This window comes from Schistocerca piceifrons, chromosome 2, assembly GCF_021461385.2.
Source record: "Schistocerca piceifrons isolate TAMUIC-IGC-003096 chromosome 2, iqSchPice1.1, whole genome shotgun sequence".
In the NCBI taxonomy this organism is placed as follows: Eukaryota; Metazoa; Arthropoda; class Insecta; order Orthoptera; family Acrididae; genus Schistocerca; species Schistocerca piceifrons.
This window is the reverse complement of record NC_060139.1, coordinates 73786320-73805114: the sequence shown is the minus strand read 5'-3', so window position 1 is coordinate 73805114 and position 18795 is coordinate 73786320. Positions and strand designations below refer to the sequence as shown.

General features: G+C 41.3%; 1 protein-coding gene across 1 annotated transcript in view; it reads right to left on the bottom strand.

The window, feature by feature from the left end:
- Window positions 1-18795, bottom strand: part of LOC124774894 (phosphatase Herzog) — a 61830-nt gene that overhangs the window by 24352 nt on the left and 18683 nt on the right. Inside the window, exon 5 of the mRNA XM_047249553.1 lies at window positions 9719-9904. Coding sequence (XP_047105509.1) covers window positions 9719-9904 — 186 coding nt within the window. The remainder of the gene's footprint in view (window positions 1-9718; window positions 9905-18795) is intronic.

The window sequence follows — 18795 nt, the reverse complement described above, 5'->3', positions numbered from 1 at the left end:
TCACACCCTGTATGTCTCACAATCTGTCCCTTGATAGATGCTGCCTTCTGTCGTCCATTTTCAGAACCACTTTTAAAGAAACAGCAGCAAATGTAAGAGCTCCTGCTGTAACAGACTGAAAGCCAATGTGTGCCCACGTTGATACAAGTTTCATGTGTGTACTCGATAGGTTTTGCCATTTGCTTTAATTCTGCTACAAATAAATAACATTTGAACAAGAAAGTTTGGAAGTTTGAGAGGAAGAATTCAATGATCCTTGATTGGAGGGAGTGGGAACTTTCTGAAGGCAATTCATATTTGGGTAAGCTGCAGTCTGCTACATTTTTGCATCAGATACTGATGCTGTAATATATTTTATTCTCATAATCTCACTTTTCTACATGTGAATCTCATGGCAAAGCAGCATCCAACTCAAGTTTCTCAGGTTTGTTTGGAGAACAAAGACATGTGCAACTGATCAAGCGTTCACCCCCCCCCCCCCCCCCCCCCCAACAATTATGCTTTCTGTTGTCATTAGGTCTACTGTAAAATTTGTAATCTGTCAGTGAACTAAAATAAATATGAAAAATGAGCTGAAGCAACAAATGAAAATTTGTACCAAGGCTTGGATTCGAACTCAGGTCTCCTGCCAAGTAGGCAGATCCAGCAGCTACTATGACACCCTGGTACAGTGGCTCCAAATTCCCATTCATGCCTCAGCGCACTTCGTATCCCCCGAAACTCAACAGCACTGCAGAGGCTCTCTAACTATGTTGGAAAAGCACCTCCACATTAAACGAAATGGGGGGGGGGGGTGGGGGTGGTATAGGTGCTTTAATCAAGTTCATTTGATTGGGACTGAGGGATGGTTTAAAGGCAACTTTTTTATGCTGTTATTGAATAACTTGAAAACTGCAGCTCCTAGCAAAAATGTTTCCCAGTGCAGAATTTAAATACATTAAATTTCCTACAGGAAAAGGTCTTATTCGTTTTTTTTTAAATTTTTTTATGGTATACATTTTTTATGGTATACAATTAATGTTTACTGTTAAATGAGTTGGATTAATAACAACTATTAAATACGGGTACCATGTCAAAGAGCAACAGAGCGATATAAAAGAATAAATTGTGTTCTGGGGGTTTAACAGGGTAGAGAGGGAGTGAGTGGGAGGTGGGAAGGAGGCAAAGCAGAAGTGCAATGAAATGTAGGTTACTGGATTGTGGCCATGCAATTCTCTCCTTCATAGGTCTACAAATTGAAGCGCACGTAGATGATTCCGCACTATCTACCCCACTATGTCACAAGATGAAACTACAGGATTTTGTGTAAAGTTATACCAATCCAGTTCAGCTTGCTTTACGAATCACTGGTGATGCAGTGCATTGACATGCTCAGGAGTTTTTATTACAAAGTGCATTATCACTGTATAGAATACAGATATATGTTACTAAAAATACTAATGCAAGAAATGCATATAGACAGAATTCATGTAAATCTCTGCAAACTGTTCTATACTGCTAGAGGAATTATTAGTCATCTTGTACAGCAGCTTTACATTCTTCTGGGAAAGGCAGCTTCCACTGAGTACAATTAGCAGTTACTATAAACAATGGCTCATGACCGTAAAATTTGTAATTGTGATGTTGTCGGTGACCTTTGCAGTGTTGGTGGGAAAGGGATTGGATTGGAAAATGTGGACCTTGCTGCTGTCTATTGTTGACGGTATACTGTAAGGCAGTATCACTGTGTTGTATTCACTTGGTGGTGAATTAATGAGTTATCGGAAAGTTACTGCACTTATCACACCATTAATTGTATTAGTGGTAAACTGCATAAATTTCTCATGAATTGCTGGCACTTGTAGAGTGGGCTGCAGAGAGTGCAGCCACTTACCATGCATCCACATTCACAATATATCATCCGAAGAGGGTGTGGATATGACTAATGAAAGGGGACTGATTATGTTCAAGACCATCACAGTAACCTGCTGTAATGCATTGCTTGACTTACACTGAAATATCTGAAGTTATGTAACACCTCGGGATCTACTTCTGTTGCAGAGGGAGACAATTTACATCTCTGAGCCATTTCAGATATTGGGAGAGCTGGAGCTGGGGTGATGCATTTGTTACACCTCATGCTGTGAAAATTATTCCAGCCAAAGACAGTGGGGACAATGATATCGATGTTGTCGAATACATACTGACAGCATGTACACTGTTGACAGGCTCTTCAGTGTGGTAGGTAGTTGACAGATCCAGTTGCTGAATTTTTTTTTTACATAATAGCCCACTAAGCAATGGCAAATAAGTACTCATTAATCAACTGACAATAACTCCGCTATGTAAACATGAGCTCAGTGAAGGTCCCCCCCCCTGCTCAAATAAGAGAATTGTACTGGAGATGATGTGGAAGTATAGTCTGTTTAAACTGAAATACAAGCACCACTCATGGTGTGGAAGTTGCCTGTTCTGGAAGAACGTTACAGCTGCCATATAGAATGCTTAAGTATCAACTTCCCCTCGAGCACTGTAGAACAGTGAGCAGAAATTTATGTAGAGTCCACCCATTATTGGTAAAAGCAAACAATGAAAAACTTCAGGTAGGAACAACAACAATGTAGGAAAAGATAGATTGCTACTTACTGTAAAGAAGACAAGTTAAGTTGCACACAGGCACAATTAAAAGACACTTACATAAAGCTTTCCGGCCATCACAGCCTTCATCAGTAAAAACACACACACACACACACACACACACACACACACACACACACACACCATTCATACACACAAGCAAGCACCCCTCCTGCACACATGACCACCAACTCTAGCATCTCAAGCCAGAATGGAACTATCATATGGGATGCAAGAAGCAGTCTGGAGGAGGCGGGGACGGGGAAGGGACAGTAGTGTACGGGTGGGGAGGGAGACCAATGCAGTCTGGTAGTGGGTGTCAGGACTAGAATACCAACAGGTACAGTGCCAGGAGGTTGTTTGGCACCGAGGTGTGGAAAAAAGGAGCAGAAAAATGGGGAGGAGCGGGGAAAGACGCGCAGACGCATTGGCAGAAGGCAGAAAATAAACAGAGTGGGAGACGAGAATGGGGAGGAGACGACAGGAGAGAGCGGGTGGAAACTATTGGGTGGAGAGTGTGGGGACAGTATGTTACTGTATGTTGATGGCGGGATAGTTCCTGCAGAGAATGTATCGTAAGGCAACTTCCATTTGTGCATTTCAGAAAAGCTGGTGGAGGGAAGGATCCAGATGGCCTGGTTAGCGAAGCAGTCATTGAAATAAAGTGTATTATGTTCAGGTGCATGTGTCACAGGTGATCCACTTCGCTTTTAGTCACAGTTTGGCATCCTGTTGGATAACTGGTTGGTATTCATAACAATATAAAAACATGTGCAGCAGAGATGGTAAATTACATGTCTGCTTTCACAGGTGGCCCAGCCCCTGATGGGGTAGGATAAACCTGTGACAGGACTGGAATAGGTAGGGCTGGGTGTGTGGATTGGGCAAGTTTTGCACCTGGATCTTCCACAGTGATATGACCCTTGTTTCAAGGGGTTGGGATTAGGCGTGGTATGGGGATGGACTAGGATGTTGTGGAGGTTGGGTGGGTGAAGGAATACCACTTTAGGAGGGGTGGGAAGTGTCTCAGGTAGGATGTCTCTCATTTCAGAGCATGATGATAGGTAATCAATGCCCTGGCAAAGGATGTGGTTCAGTTGTCCCAGTCCAGGTGGTACAGGGTGATGAAGGAGACACTCCTTTTTGGCTTGGGAGTGGTGGGAGGACTGGGGATGTGTGGGAAAATGGCAGGGGAGATCTGTTTGCAGACTAGGTCCGCGAATAATACCTGTCTGTGAAGGTCTTGGTGGCTACTGAGCAAGTGAGTTTTTGTCATTGCAAATATACTGTCCCTGGGTGGTCAGGCTGTATGGGTGGGATTTTTTGGTGTGAAAGGGATGAAGACTGTCAAAATGCAAGTATTATTGGTGATTTGTGGGTTTAATGTGGACAGAGTTGCAGATGGGACCATCAGAGAGGAGGAGGTAAACATCTAGGAAGATGGCATGCTGGTTGAGGAGGAACATGTGAAGCAGATGGGAGAGATGATGTTGAGGTTGTAAGGGAATGAAGACAAGGTGTCTTGGCCCTGAGTCTACATCATACAGATTTCATCAATGAACCTGAACCAGACAAGGGGGTTTGCTGTTTTGGGAGGGTAAAATGGTCGCGTCTAGATGGACCATAAAAAGGTTGGCATAGGAGGGTGGCTTGTGGGTGCCCATGGCTGTACCATGCATTTGTTTAAATACCCTCTCTTTAAATGAGAAGTAGCTGTGCATTAGGATAAAGTTATTAGAGTGTACAAGGAATGAGGCAGTTGTTTTGGAGTCTGAAGGACATCGGGAAGAGTAGCGTTCAATAGTGGTAAGATCATAGCCTTAAGGAAAGTTGATGTATAGGGAGGTGGTGTCAACAGTTATAAGTAGAGATTCAGGAGTAAAGGAGTGGAGATGCTAGAGAGCCATTGAAGGAAGTGGTTGGTGTCTCTGACATGGGAGACCCCATTGTGGCTTGTTATTGTGCCCCCACTGAAAAAATTTCGGCCCTCATTGACTAACACTTCCAACCAAATGCCCGTAATCTAGCCTCCCACTCAGGGTCAAGGCAACCTGTCATTGTTCCTTCACAACCTCAACACCTTCTCTCCCAGCCACTTCATGTGGCTCTCCTCAACCCAGCATACCATCTTCCTAGATGTTGACCTCTTGCTCTCTGCACTTTCATCCACATTAAACTCACTCACAGTACCTGCATTCTGACAGCTGTCATCCCTTTCACATCAAAAAATCCCTTCCATATTGCCTGGCCACTCAGGGACAGTGTATCCGCAGTGACAAAAACTCCCTTGCTCAGTAAACTTAGGGTTTCACCAAAGCCTTCACAGACGGGCACTATCCCTTGAGACCTAGTCCACAAATAGATCTCCCCTTCCATTTCCCCTCACATCCCCAACTCTTCCACCAACCCCAAGAACCAGCCACAAAGGAGTGTCCCCTTCACCACCCAGTACCACCCTGGGCAGGATCAACTGTACCACATCCCTCGTCAGGGCTTTGATTATCTATCATCATGTTGTGAAATTAGAGACATCCTACCTGAAATAGTATCCATCCCTTCTAAAGTGCTGTTCCGTCACCTGCCCAACCTCCACAGCATCCTAGTCCATCCCTATGCCACTCCCAGTCCTTGCCACAAGGATAGTTTTCCTGTGGAAGACCCAGGTGCAAGACCTGCACAATCCACCCAGCCATCATTTCCCATTCCAGTCCTGTCACGTGTTTATCCTACCCCATCAGGGTCTGGGCCACCTGTGAAAGTAGCCATGTCATTTACCAACTCTGCAGCAACCATTGCACATCTTTTTATATTGTTATGATTACCAACCAGCTGTCCACCAGGATGAAAGGCTAGTGCTAAACTGTGCCCAAGAGCAGAGTGGATCACCCTGTGGCAAAACACGCAGCTTAACATCACACACTTTATTTCAATAGCTGATTCACTACCTGAGCCACTGGATCCTTCCCTCCACCACCAGCTTTTCTCAATTGCGCAATCTCTGCACCCATAATTGTCCTGGCCTCAACCTATGGTAACATACAGTCTCTGTTCATTTTTCTCCCCCTCCCTGTCCCACAACCTCCTGACACTGTACCTGTTGGCATTCTAGTCCCGACACACACTACCAGACAGTGTCTGTCACTCTCCCTCCACCTGTACACAACTACTATTCCCCACCCCCTCCAGACTGCTGCTTGCGCCCCACATGATAGTTGCATTCCGGCCTGAGATGATGGAGTTGGCAGCCATGTGTGCACGAGGTGTGCTTGCTTTGTGTGTGTGTGTGTGTGTGTGTGTGTGTGTGTGTGTGTGTGTGTGCTGTGATGAAGGCTGTGGCTGAAAGCTTTATGAAAGTAGCTTTTAATTGTGCCAGTCTGCAACTTAACGTGTCTTCTTTACAGTAAGTAGCTATCTGTCCTTTCTTACGATGTTAGTATTGCTGGTAACTCATATCCGTATTCCGCATAGTGTTTAATGCACTTTGGGGAAAATGAACATGTGCCGGGCACACAGCCAGTGATTCAAAAGGCACACTTCAGAGGGTCAGTATAACTTTGTAAAAAACCCTGTAGATACTTCTTTTGACATAGTGGGGTAGATAGCTTCAAGAATCAACTGTCCACTCTTCAGTTTGCAGACCTATGAAGATGTGAAGTGCATGACCACAATTCGGTGACACATCTTACATTGCAGTTCTACCCTCTACCCATGCCCCTTCACCCTGTTACGCGCCCATAATACAATTTATTCCTTAACACAGCCCTACTGCACTTATACATGGTACAGATTTTAATATTTGTTCTTAACCTACTTCATTTAACAGTAAACAGTAATTTTATATCATATTAACAGAATCTTCCGTCGGTTCTTGGTAGAACAACATTATAATAAATGAAAAGCACCAGTTTGCTTTTGTTCTACAATATTACTTTTACTGTTAACCGGTTTTCGGCTTACAAGGCCGTCTTCAGCAAATGTCTGAAGATGGCCTTGTAAGCCGAAATCCGGTTAACAATAAAAGTAATATTGTAGAACAAAAGCAAATTGGTGCTTTTCATTCAGTAATTTTATATCTTAAAACACTATTTATAATAATCTGCACTTCTGCATCTCCTGTATTGCGGAAACTTTTAGCCCTAAACAAAAAATGAATAGGACCTCTTTTGTGGAAAATTTAATGTAGTTTGATTTTATACTGGGAAACATATTTGTTACAAGCTGCTATTCAAGAAAAACACAAAAAAAATTATCTTTAAACTCCCCCCGTCCCACTAGTGAGGATTTTTGTTATGTTGTTCATGGCGTTCCCTTCTACCATTGTACAAAAATTTGTAACTACCTTACTTTTTTCCCCCTTTGCGACCTGTTTGGTATTTGTTGATTGGGTTAATGTGCCAAAAGGTCTAATTTTTACTAACTTCGCAGTCACACTGTACGAGAACAACTTACAAAGAAATTCCTTTAGTGAGCAAGCAATGATGTTCTATTCTCACGACTAGGTGGATCCAACATACTGTTTGTTATACCTGTAAGATTAGAAGAGGTTGCTGCTCAATAGCAAAGTTCATAATCGTCATCTAGGTCACACTTACAAGCCACATAACCAAGTGTGGTGGCAGGTAGTTCTGGTACCAGTGACTAATTCTCCCTTCCTAGCTGACTCTTCCCGGAAAGAGCTCACTTGAAATTCCAACAGTAAACCTCTTCATGATGAACAAGTATGTCTGCCACTGGAGTTTGTTAAGCATATCTGTAATGCTCACTCTCTCTTCTATCAGTCCTACATGGTAAGGATACCAGACTGATGAACAATACTGGAGAATTGGTCAAACAAGAGCCTTGTAAACCACTTCCTCTGTGGATGAGTTACAGTTACTTAAGATTCTTCCTATGAATCTCAGTTTAGCATCTGCTTTTCCTACCACTTGTTTTATGCGGTCATTCCAGTTACATTTGCTCTGGACAGTTACAACTAGATGTTTATATGTACAAAATGTTATTTATTTACATCTAGGGACAACTTGTAGAGCCTGCACCATTCATCAATGTTCTGCAGGTCATTCTGCAAACCGATACTGTCTTCTGCCATTACTACTTTCTTACAGACAACCATGTCATCAGTGAACAGTCTTAAAGAGCTTCTGACATTTTCTACTAAATCATTTATAAATATTGTAAACAGTAATGGTATTATCACACTTCCTCAAGGTACTCCGGAAATTACCTTTACATCTGTCGATTTTCTTCCTTTAAGAGACACATTTTGATTTCTGTCTGCAAGTAAGTCTCGAGTCCTGTCACAAATCTGGTCCAATACTCTATAAGCCAATATTTTTTCACTAAACAACAGTATGAGCTGGGGTCAAATGCCACCCCAAGTCAAGGAACACAGCCTCAACCTAAGTGCCACTGTCTGCAGTGCTTTGGATCTTGTGGAGGAACAGAGCAAGCTGAGTTTCACAAGATCTCTGTTTGTGGAATCCTTGTTGATTTTTATATAGGCAATTTTTGTTCTCCAAAAATATTGTAATTCCATATTTCTTAATTCTACAACAGACTGACGTCAGCAATATAGGCCTATAATTATGTGCATGTGTTCTATGACCATTCTTGAAAATGGGAAATAACAGCACTTTTTTCCAGTCACTAGGTAACTTTTGTTGCTGTTAGAAGAGGAGCAAGTTCTTTCGCATAATCTTTGTAGAATTTTATAGGTATCTCATTTGGCGCTGATGCCTTTCCACTACTAAGTGATTGTAGTTGCTTCTATATTCCACAATCGCTTATCTCGGCATCTACCATTTCGATGTTCATACAGTGACTGAAAGGAGGGGCTGTGAAATGATCTTCCATGGTGAAATGAATTCGGAAGACCAGATTTAGTATTTCAGCCTTCTCTCTTTGAGTGCCAGTATGGTCACTGAGTGAATGAAGAGGATTTTCAACCGCTTACTGATCTGATGCAGGACCAAAACCTCTAAGGGTTTTCAGTCTGATTGGTTGACAAAATCACCACCACCACCACCACCACCACCAATAACAACAACAACAACAATGAATTCAGAAACAAGATGAGGAATGTACTCATATGGAGTTCAAACCAATTAAAAATAGGACTATCATGATCAAAGCAGTGGAAGCTAGATTCTTTGTTTATCATTTAAAACCAATAAACAGCTCTGAACATGTCTCCTCACTATAAACCACGTACACTCATGAATAATGAAATTAGGACATCTACCTAGCACCCCTATCTACCCTAGACGATAGAAGTGATATGCCACAGCATAGACTCCCAGGACATCGAAAGTGTTGGGTAGCTATCCATGATCTATCTACTGGAAATCACAACACACAGGAAATGAATGAAGCTGGGTTGGAGAAAAGCACAGCTGACTCAAAAGCATCCCAGATATACTCAATAGGACTGTGCCTAGTAGCATGAGGTTGTATAAGAAGCCTCATGCCGAGGCATGTTCCTCCAACTGTTCTGGCAAGTCAGGAGTGACCCCACACGTCCAGACAATCTTTCACCATGCTTTGACCATTCAATGACTATGTTCTTACATCTATGTACATTCTTACAACACGAAATGCATTTTTTGAATTACACAAGTGGAGTAGTGGCTTCTGTTCCCTATATCAAGGACATGGTTTTGGATAATATGATTAATCACTGGTTGCTGTAATCCATTATTGCATTGGCAATAGATCTGCTGTACTGTGTTCTCTGCAACTGTTGTTACAATCCGTAACATTTATGGTGACCCCTGCCATCAACACGATGTTCAGTGTGGCAGCTTACTATGTGGTGTAGTTTTCTGCAATCAATGCTACTCAGGACACACCCTTTCCATTGTTACAAGAGCAGTCTCTCTCCAACACAGTAAAAATATTTTCTTCAGGGAGGATACCTACCGCAGCACTAACTATCGTGCTGGTAAGGATACTGTGCCTACATAATATATCAAACCAAAGAGATTTTTAGTTCTGCTATATGTGAACGTACATCACACATCCATCAACTGCATATGAGTGGCTGCCTTTTCTCCTTTATATCAATTAAACACAAAAAATGAATTTTTCTGGTATGTGTACTTACAGCATTGTCTGGATGGAAGATATAGGAAGCAGGAGAATTGTCAACAATTACAACTTTTTGCAAATCACGTCCCAGTTTATTAAGATCTTTCACGTAATTGCCTCTATGAAACACACAAGACTCTCGAAATAATCTCGATCTGAAAACACCCCACCTATCCAGCAAGTCAGCCACAGGATCAGCATACTGAAAAAAAGAACACAGAGACAGTAAGGATAAATTAGATATTGGAAATTATACACTATTTAAAAATCTCTCTATATCTGCTTAAAAACCGATAAACCAATTGCAAACACTTTGTGTGTGTGTGTGTGTATTTTGATTAACAAATGTGACACTTCTTTGATATTACTTCAGTACAGTCTTCACATGGTATGTAACCTACATAAAAAACAAACGTCAGAACTTCGTAATTTTTCTGAATTTCGATACCTTGAGTGTCTCAATCTATTGTGGTCTCTTAAACTACATTTTTTGTGAGAAAATCTCCTGTACACACACACACACACACACACACACACACACACACACACACAACAAACAAATGTGGTCTCTGATCAATTAATGAACTGTCATACATGGGTCACTTGAAGGAAGCTTTCCTAGGATCCATGTGGTGTCACCGCCAGACACCACACTTGCTAGGTGGTAGCTTAAATCGGCCGCGGTCCATTTAGTACATGTCGGATCCGCGTGTCGCCACTGTGTGATCGCAGACCTAGCGCCACCACAAGGCAGGTCTCGATATACGATAGAGCACTCGCCCCAGTTGTACGACGACATTGCTAGCGACAATACGGACAAAGCCTTCCTCTCATTTGCCGAGAGTTAGTTAGAATAGCCTTATGCTAAGTCCATGGCTACGACCTAGCAAGGCGCCAATTGTAACAGTGCATGTATCTTACGAGTCTCATTTGTATAGCCAAGAGAGATGTATCACCAGGAATAAATAAAGTTAAGTATATTCCAAAACTACGTATTTTCTTGATAGCAGTCATAACGTATCTTGTTCCAGACTTGACGCCAGTCGGCGTGTGTGTACGCGTGCCTTTCTTTCGGCTACTTCAGTGTGGCGTAACAGTCTTGTTACGTCACAACAATCCATAAACCTGCAGCCCCTGGTTTGGTTTAGATACAATGAAGACATCTATGCCGTATGGACTCATAGTGATGCTGACCTGTTAAAAATTCCTGGAAGCTCCAAATGTATTTTCCAATTAAATTTCACATCCATTTTTGAATCCCACGCCAATTTTCTTGATGTTGATCTCGTCCTCACCAAAGACAAGCTACACACTTCAACATACTAACAAACAACAGTAATTACATTCTGACAGTTGGCATCTTTTCAATGTCAAACGTTCCCTCCCATACAGCCTAAGTATTTGAGGCAAACATATTTTTTCAGATGCAAGCTCTTTACAGCAAAACACCACCATTCTCACTTCAGCCTTCACTTGACATAAGTATCCCACCAGCCTAGTTCAAAAGCAGATTTGCCGGCCCATCACATCTAATCCTGGTTCTACTGATCCTTCCAAAAAACAACTAAGGAGTACACCACTTGAAACCCAGTATTATCCTGCTCTTGAATGTATTAATCAGCTACTTCAACAAGGACATGACCTCCTAAAATCATGCCATGAATTGAGGTCCTTTCTGTCCGAGGTTTTGTCCGCCACTACCAGAATAGCTTTTCATCGGCTCCCCATCTCTGCAATATCCTTGTCAGATCCTATGCTGCTCCTGCACTCATCTCTCCCCCCCCCCCCCCCCCCCCCACACGGCTCCTGCCCCTATGACTGTCCCTGCTGCAAGACTTGGCCTAAACATCACAATCTGTACCGGCCAGGTAACTGGCAAAAAATGTACTATCAAAGGGGCGAGCCACCTGTGAAATGACCCATCATATACCAGCTGTTATGTAAACACAGTCTGGTCTTTCAGATCAGCATGATCACTACCAAATTATCAGTTAGGATGAATAGGCATAGGCAGAGGGTCTATACTGACAACACACAATATCCTGTTGCAGAGCATGCACTACAACATGGCAGTCCTGACCCTGGTGCCTGTTTCACCACACGTGCAATCTGCATTCTTCCTCCATACATCAGTTCCTCAGAACTCTCCAGATGGGAACTGGCACTACATGTCCTCGGTCCTCATCACCACCTGGCCTTAATTTTTGTTAATTTATTTGGTCTCAGCATTTCTTCATAGTAACTATTCCTTTCTTCACTCTGTTTTAGTTTTCTACATCTTTCAGTATCTGACCTGTCTATTTTTCACTGTCCTCTTCCAACATCCATCACATACAATGCACTTAGCTTTTCGCTCTTATTAACTCATGCACGATATTTTAGCAGTAATTTCTGTCTTGCATATTAACCTACCTTCCACCTTTAAGCTTTCATTTTTTTCCAATCTTGCCCAGTGCAGTCCCCAACCATCAGTCTTTCCTTCTCATCCTGTCTAGTAAGTCTCCCTTGACCTGTGGTCCTTCAGCCCTCTTGCTTCCCTTTCAACCCTTCTGCCAGAAGAAGGAGCCACTGGCTCCGAAAGCTTGCATACATAACACTTTATTCGTGTATTCTTCTACTGCCACTTTTTTTATCTATCCAATTACATTACATACTGAGAACTGCAACTTCATCTGTATTATTTTAACTTATAGAAAGGTTTTTGAAACACAGTATTCTAAGGATAACTGCATCATAATGTGAATTTATTTAACGAAAGGTCAAAATCCTCGATTACCATGTCATGTGTACGTAGATGCAAGGGAGAAAATAAAGGTTCCTGTACACAAGCACTCCAGAAATTATGCCAACCCAGACTACCAACTCTCTTGTTCATAAAGAAAGTGCACTTAGTGACACTTGATACTTTTGCAGAGAATCATTTTCATACATTACAGCAAACACCAGGATTGTGAAAGTATCAGATAATCACACTTGTATGGAAATAATCACACACAGCATTTTTTAAAAAAGGGATGAATGTCCAATATCAATAAAACCAGTCGAAACAAAAGTGGTATTGTCAGGATTGCCCCAGAGAAGTGTGACAGGACCACTCTCATTCTCTATACACATAAATGATATGGTGGACAGGATGAACAGCAATTTGCGGCTGTTTGCTAACAACACTGTGGTGTGTGGAAGGTGTCATCCTTGAGTCACTGTACAGGGATACAAAATGACTTACAGGCAGAGGTCCCAGTGGTGGGATCGACTTTCTGAGACCATAGGTTAAGGTCCCAGGTATCACATCTGGTGGATCCTTGTGTGTGAGCAATTGATGACAATTTTTTTTTTAAATTTTGCGTTATGCTCTGCAGCTTTAATAAAGAAACATTATACAAATTGGTTGCACAGAGTAATAGAGGACGTGCATTCAAACCTCATTGGGTGCTTTGAAATTTTTTATTTTTAACTCTTGATTGAAATTACTTTGATCATAATTTTTAATTCAGTTAACTGGTTTAAATATATATTTCTATTCCACTGTTACATCATTTTAATCACTGTCTTTAAGTTTTGCAATAGCTCTAATTTTTTCTTCCTGTAATTCTCTTTCCATTTTGAATCTTTGTGCATGCGATTTTAATTATTCCCATGTATTAACATAGTTTTAATTTCTTCCGTTTCATCATCCTACACTTCGTCCATGTTACTGCATTCATTATTTTTATTCTATCCACATCTACATCTATACTCTGCAAACCACCATGAAGTGCATATGTCCTATTTTACCAGTTATTAGGGTTCTTCCTGTTCCATTCACATATGGAGTGTGGGAAGAATGATTGTCTGAATGTCCCTGTGAATGCTTTATCTATTCTAACCTTATCCTCAAGACCCCTAAGTGAGCAATGCATAGGGGGTTGTAGTATATTCCTAGTCATTATTTAAAGCCGGTTCTTGAAACTTTGTTAACAGGTTTTCTCTGGATAGTTTACATCTATCTTCTACAGACTGCCAGTTCAGTTCCTACAGTATCTCTGTGACACTCTCCCACAGATCAATGCTGCCCTTTACTATATGTGTTTAGTATTCCATTCGTCCTATTTGGAACAGGTCCCACATAATGAGTGATTTGTAAGCAATCTCCTTTGTAAATTGATACCCCAACATCAAAGGTCTGATATGCCTCATTTTGTTTGAATTTTGTTTTAGGTATAATCCCTTCTTTTTTTAAAAAGCTTCATCTGCACTATTTCGGCCAGAATTCTACAAGAAAATTACATTTATGACACCACTGCACAGTCAATATAAAAAGATTATTTTGTCTTTTGTTTTCCAACCAACAGAATGGCATTTTCCAATGTTTCCATATTATGATAGATAAAAAAATTAAATTCCCAAGCAGAAAGATTCCAACTGGAAAAAGAATGATGGGAGGGATAAATGAGAGCAACTGAAGAAATTAATACGGCGATTAAAATGATGTGACAGAGGAATCTACATAAAGATAATACATTCAAGCCAATTAATTGAACAAAAATAATGATCAAAACCATTTTTATAGAGATTTAAAAATCCAAAAATCCAAAGCACTTTATGAGATTCAAATCCACAACCCCTTGTTTATGACTCTTGTACTCATAGCCATTATGCTATGCATCCAAATTGTACAACGTTTCTTTTAGATCTGTGGAGCATCATGCAAAATTCCGAATTTCTTTTCACTGATTACTCGCAAATGAGTGCCAACTAGAGTGAATGGCTGCAGGGTGTGATACATGGGACCTTAGCCTATGTACCATATAGATGGTTTCGGGAAAGTTGATCCCACCGCTGGGGACCTTGCCTTGTTAAGACAGAATTTCAAGTTGGTGGGATGAATGGCAGCTTGCTCTAAATGTTGAAAAATCTAAGTTAATGCAGAGAAGTAGGATAAACAATCCTGTAACAATCTAGCACAGCATTAGTAATATGATGCTTGACAAAGTCACATTGATTAAATACTAAATGGAAGGTTGCAAAGTGATAACAAATGGAATGAGCATGTGAGGTTGGTAGTCAGGAAGACAAGTGTTTGAGTTTGTTTTATTGGGACAATTTTGGGAAAGTTTAGGTCACCCATAGCGTAGATGGCATACAGAATACTAGTGCGACCCATTCTTGAAGACTGCTTCAGTGTTTCGGAAAGGAAGACACCAAACTAGTTGAGAGGTATGCTGATAGATATGTTACCGGTCGGTTCGATTAGCACGTAAGTATTATGGAAAAGCTACGTGAACTCAAATAGGAATCACTGGATTGAAGTCGATACTATTTTCGAGGGGACTATTGTGGAAATTTAGAGAACTGGCATTTGACTCAGACTGCAAATTGATTCTGCTGTCACCAACATATACTTTGTGTAAGGGCCATGAAGATAAGATGAAGAGAAATTAGGGTTCGATTGGAGGCTTATCGACAGTCGTATTCACCTCACACTATTTACGAGTGGAACAGGAAAGGAAATGACTAGTAGTGGTCCATGGTACTCTTTGCCTTGTACGTATGGTGGCTTGCAGAGTATGTACGTAGATGTATAGCGCATTTAAAATTAGTTGCGACCTTTGATGTTTGACTCAGCAGAGGAGACATGATGGGTTTGCCCAAGTAAAACCAATGGTGAGCCAACTTTCCGTACCAGGCCACAGGCAAATTGGATGGTATAGCACCCTTGTTGTCATGCCATGGATACACAGTTTTATTTATTTATTTACATGTCAGGTTCTGTAGGACCAAATTGAGGAGCAAATCTCCAAGGTCATGGAACGTGTCAGTACATAAAATTACAACACAAAAATAATAACAGATAAAAATAAGTTATGCACAGGAAGTTGGTGGTGGGTTGGCGAGTGGGGGGTGGGAGGAAGTGGTAAGACAGAAAATGGAGGAGATGGCACAGTGCTACTACAGAATGTAGAAGTTAAAATAAGAAACTAAAGAATACAGACCACAGGTTATTGTATGCGGATAGGCACAGAAATCTGTTGACTGGAAAGCATGAGGTAATAAACACACGATGAGAATACAAAGAAGAAAGGTAACCACAGGGAAGAAAAAATACTATTACATTACACAGCAGAACCTCATATTACTGAGACCACAATTCCGAAATTAGAAAAGATCATTCAACATTTGAAAATTACAAAGCACCTGGAAGAGAGGAAGTTATAGATGAGTCCCTGTAGAATAAAATTACTCTTCAAAAAAGATACATTATCACTGGTTTAATATGGCCCAGGAAAAAATCCCAAGAAAATGGATCCTTCAAATTATCCAGGCTACATAATCAGGGATTAAGATGTGCAGCTCCAATGACAGGATCTCTGCCTTGCAGAACGTAACATAAAAGTCTTTGTGGTACTGGTATAACAGGCTAGTCTCATATTCAGAGGCAATTCTGAGAGAGCACAGTGTGCTTTTACACGTGATAGACCTACTACACACAAAGAACATTTTGGCGACTGGTTGTCTTACTTGCTTAATTATTTGGGATGTATGGCCACGAGCCAAGAAACTTTTTACTCTGACATTTTGTCAACAGCTGCGCTGGACATCATTAGAGATGCTCCTGGTTTCACTGAGTCTTGTCAACTAACAGGTCAAACATCGGAGAGGGACATAAATACTCTGAAAAGGGTGTTTTATCTTTGACAAGGATTAACTTTGTTGGTAATGTTAATACTTCTATCATGGCTCCTTGTCTCAGTATTAATTTTGTTATTCACTGACCCAGCAGAATAAGAACACCTCTAAAGATGTTCAATGCAGCTCTGAACATGTCAGAAATGAAAGGAGCCAATAAACCATGACCATATAAATCAAAAGACTCACAAGAAACTGACTGATTGATTGGGGGAGAGGGCCAAACATCGAGGTCATCGGTCCCATTGGATTAGGGAAGGATGGGGAAGGAAGTTGGTCGTGCCCTTTCAAAGGAACCATCCTGGCATTTGCCTGAAGGGTTTTAGGGAAATCACAGAAAACCAAAATCGGGATGGCCAGACATGGATTTGAAACTTATTCCTCGCTAATGCGAGTCCAGTGTGCTAACGACTGTGCCATCTCGCTCGGCACAAGAAACTAAGATCTACAACAGAGTAGATATTCACACTGAGCCAACTGCATGAAAAAGCTTTGCATTAGAAGATTAAAAGTGATGCAGTTTCACCCCCCGCCTCCCCCCCCCCCCCCTATGACTTAGCAGCTCCTTTCTCTACACCCATAATGTGCAGGTGTTTCCCAATGTCCCCATGCCCAGTCTTTAGCCCTACACTGAGTTTAATCTGTCTCCTGTTCGAACCCAGGATAAGAATTTCTCTTAAAACACGACTTTGGCGTTATTAGGTTGGCATATTTTTGTTTTTGGATCTTAATCTAATACTCTTCATGCTAACTACTTATCCAGCAATGTAGTTTAGTTTTGATTTAACATCACCTTCGTGAGGAGTGAGCAGGTATGCTCCAACAGTCATCGCCACTCCTGTCCTGGCCAGTCTATTAGCTACTTCACTGCCACTAATTCCTAAGTGAACATGGATCCACAGCAGGTTTGCCCAGTTGCTTTCCCCTTGCCCCACAAGTGCTTCATGGCATTCTGCAACAATCTTTAATCTCATTGGATGGGCTCATACAGATTGAAAAGCTTCTTGGCTGTGTGGCCACGATTCTTGTAGCACATACGTAGAGTCTCCTCCTGCGTGAGCACTCTGATAGCAAATATTTCTGCCTGGAATACTGTGCTCAGCTTCCCTAGAAGGATTGCACTCTAGTCTAGGCTGTACTCCATTTAACCCAGCCCCAGTACCTTCACCTATTTTCGACCCGCCAATCTTTTTTATGGTACCATGATTCATTCTTCCACTGTTCCCTACTTCAAATTGTTACGTTGAAATGTTTATTAAAGCAGCTGGAAGTTAGTGTAGTCAGCTGGTACTTCCCAACAATTCCTATATTTAGCACATTCAATATACTGATGTGGGATTTTGGATGTCCTAAAGGTTTCCAGCTTTTAACCTGTATGCCCTTGCTGCTACCTTCACTGAAACCCAAAGCAGTGGGTACGCTACTACTTCCATCTGTTATGGTGAGGCAGGCCAATTCCTGCCATACGGTAGCCCCATAAATTATCACGGGTCTTATTACAGAGGTGTCTATCCAGAGCACATTCTTCGGGTTAAGACACTAGTTTTTACCACATGTCTTTCTAGTGCATGTGACAGCACCTTTTGCCTTAGAACATATATTCTTTATGTGAGGGGACCATGACAGTTTCACACCCAAGGTTATAGTCGCGCACAAAATGCTGTGGGTGCTAGATGCGCAATCAGCTGGGGAAGCACGGGGAATGCGGCAATGGCAGGGAGGTCGCTCAGAGCGCTATAGGGGAAATGCCACTTGCTGGAGAGGTAAGTGCCATTCTAAACTGAAGCCAACGATCAATTTTTTGTAAATATTAAGTGCCCTCCCCCATTTCCACACTTGCATGACGACCATTCAAAAAGATCTACTGTCATCCCTGCTTTAGTTAGTATCTAAAAAGAATTCGGCCAAAAATTATTTTCGTCTGGCTTGTTAACCAATTATAACTTTCAGAAAAGCATCACGAGTGGCAAATTTTGAGTAAAACCTACACATTTCTCTGGTTGCTATGTCAAAATTTGCTCCTTTTGCCAAAACACAGTGGAGTTTACACTCTCTCAAGTCACTAACATGTTGTGCAGACACAATTGTGAGAGTTCTGAAACAGTAGTTTATAAGTTTATTAAGTGAGGAACTGAGAAAAAATAAAGCCAGCAGCTTGTAAAAAAGCACATCCTTGGTAAAAAAAAAAAAAAAAAAACAAACAAACAACATGTAATGTCTTCACATAGGTTGTTCCAAAAACCACAGCATTTCTAGTTTCACCAGCTATCGATAGCCTTTAAAAATTACATTCTTTCACGGAAAAAGTCTGTAGTTATTAGAATAACATGGAAGATAATGAAGTTTTGCAAACTAATGATATGGTAACATTCTCTTCTCTTTGCATGCTATCATTTTCCAAAATCTCATTTCAATAGCTGAAACTGT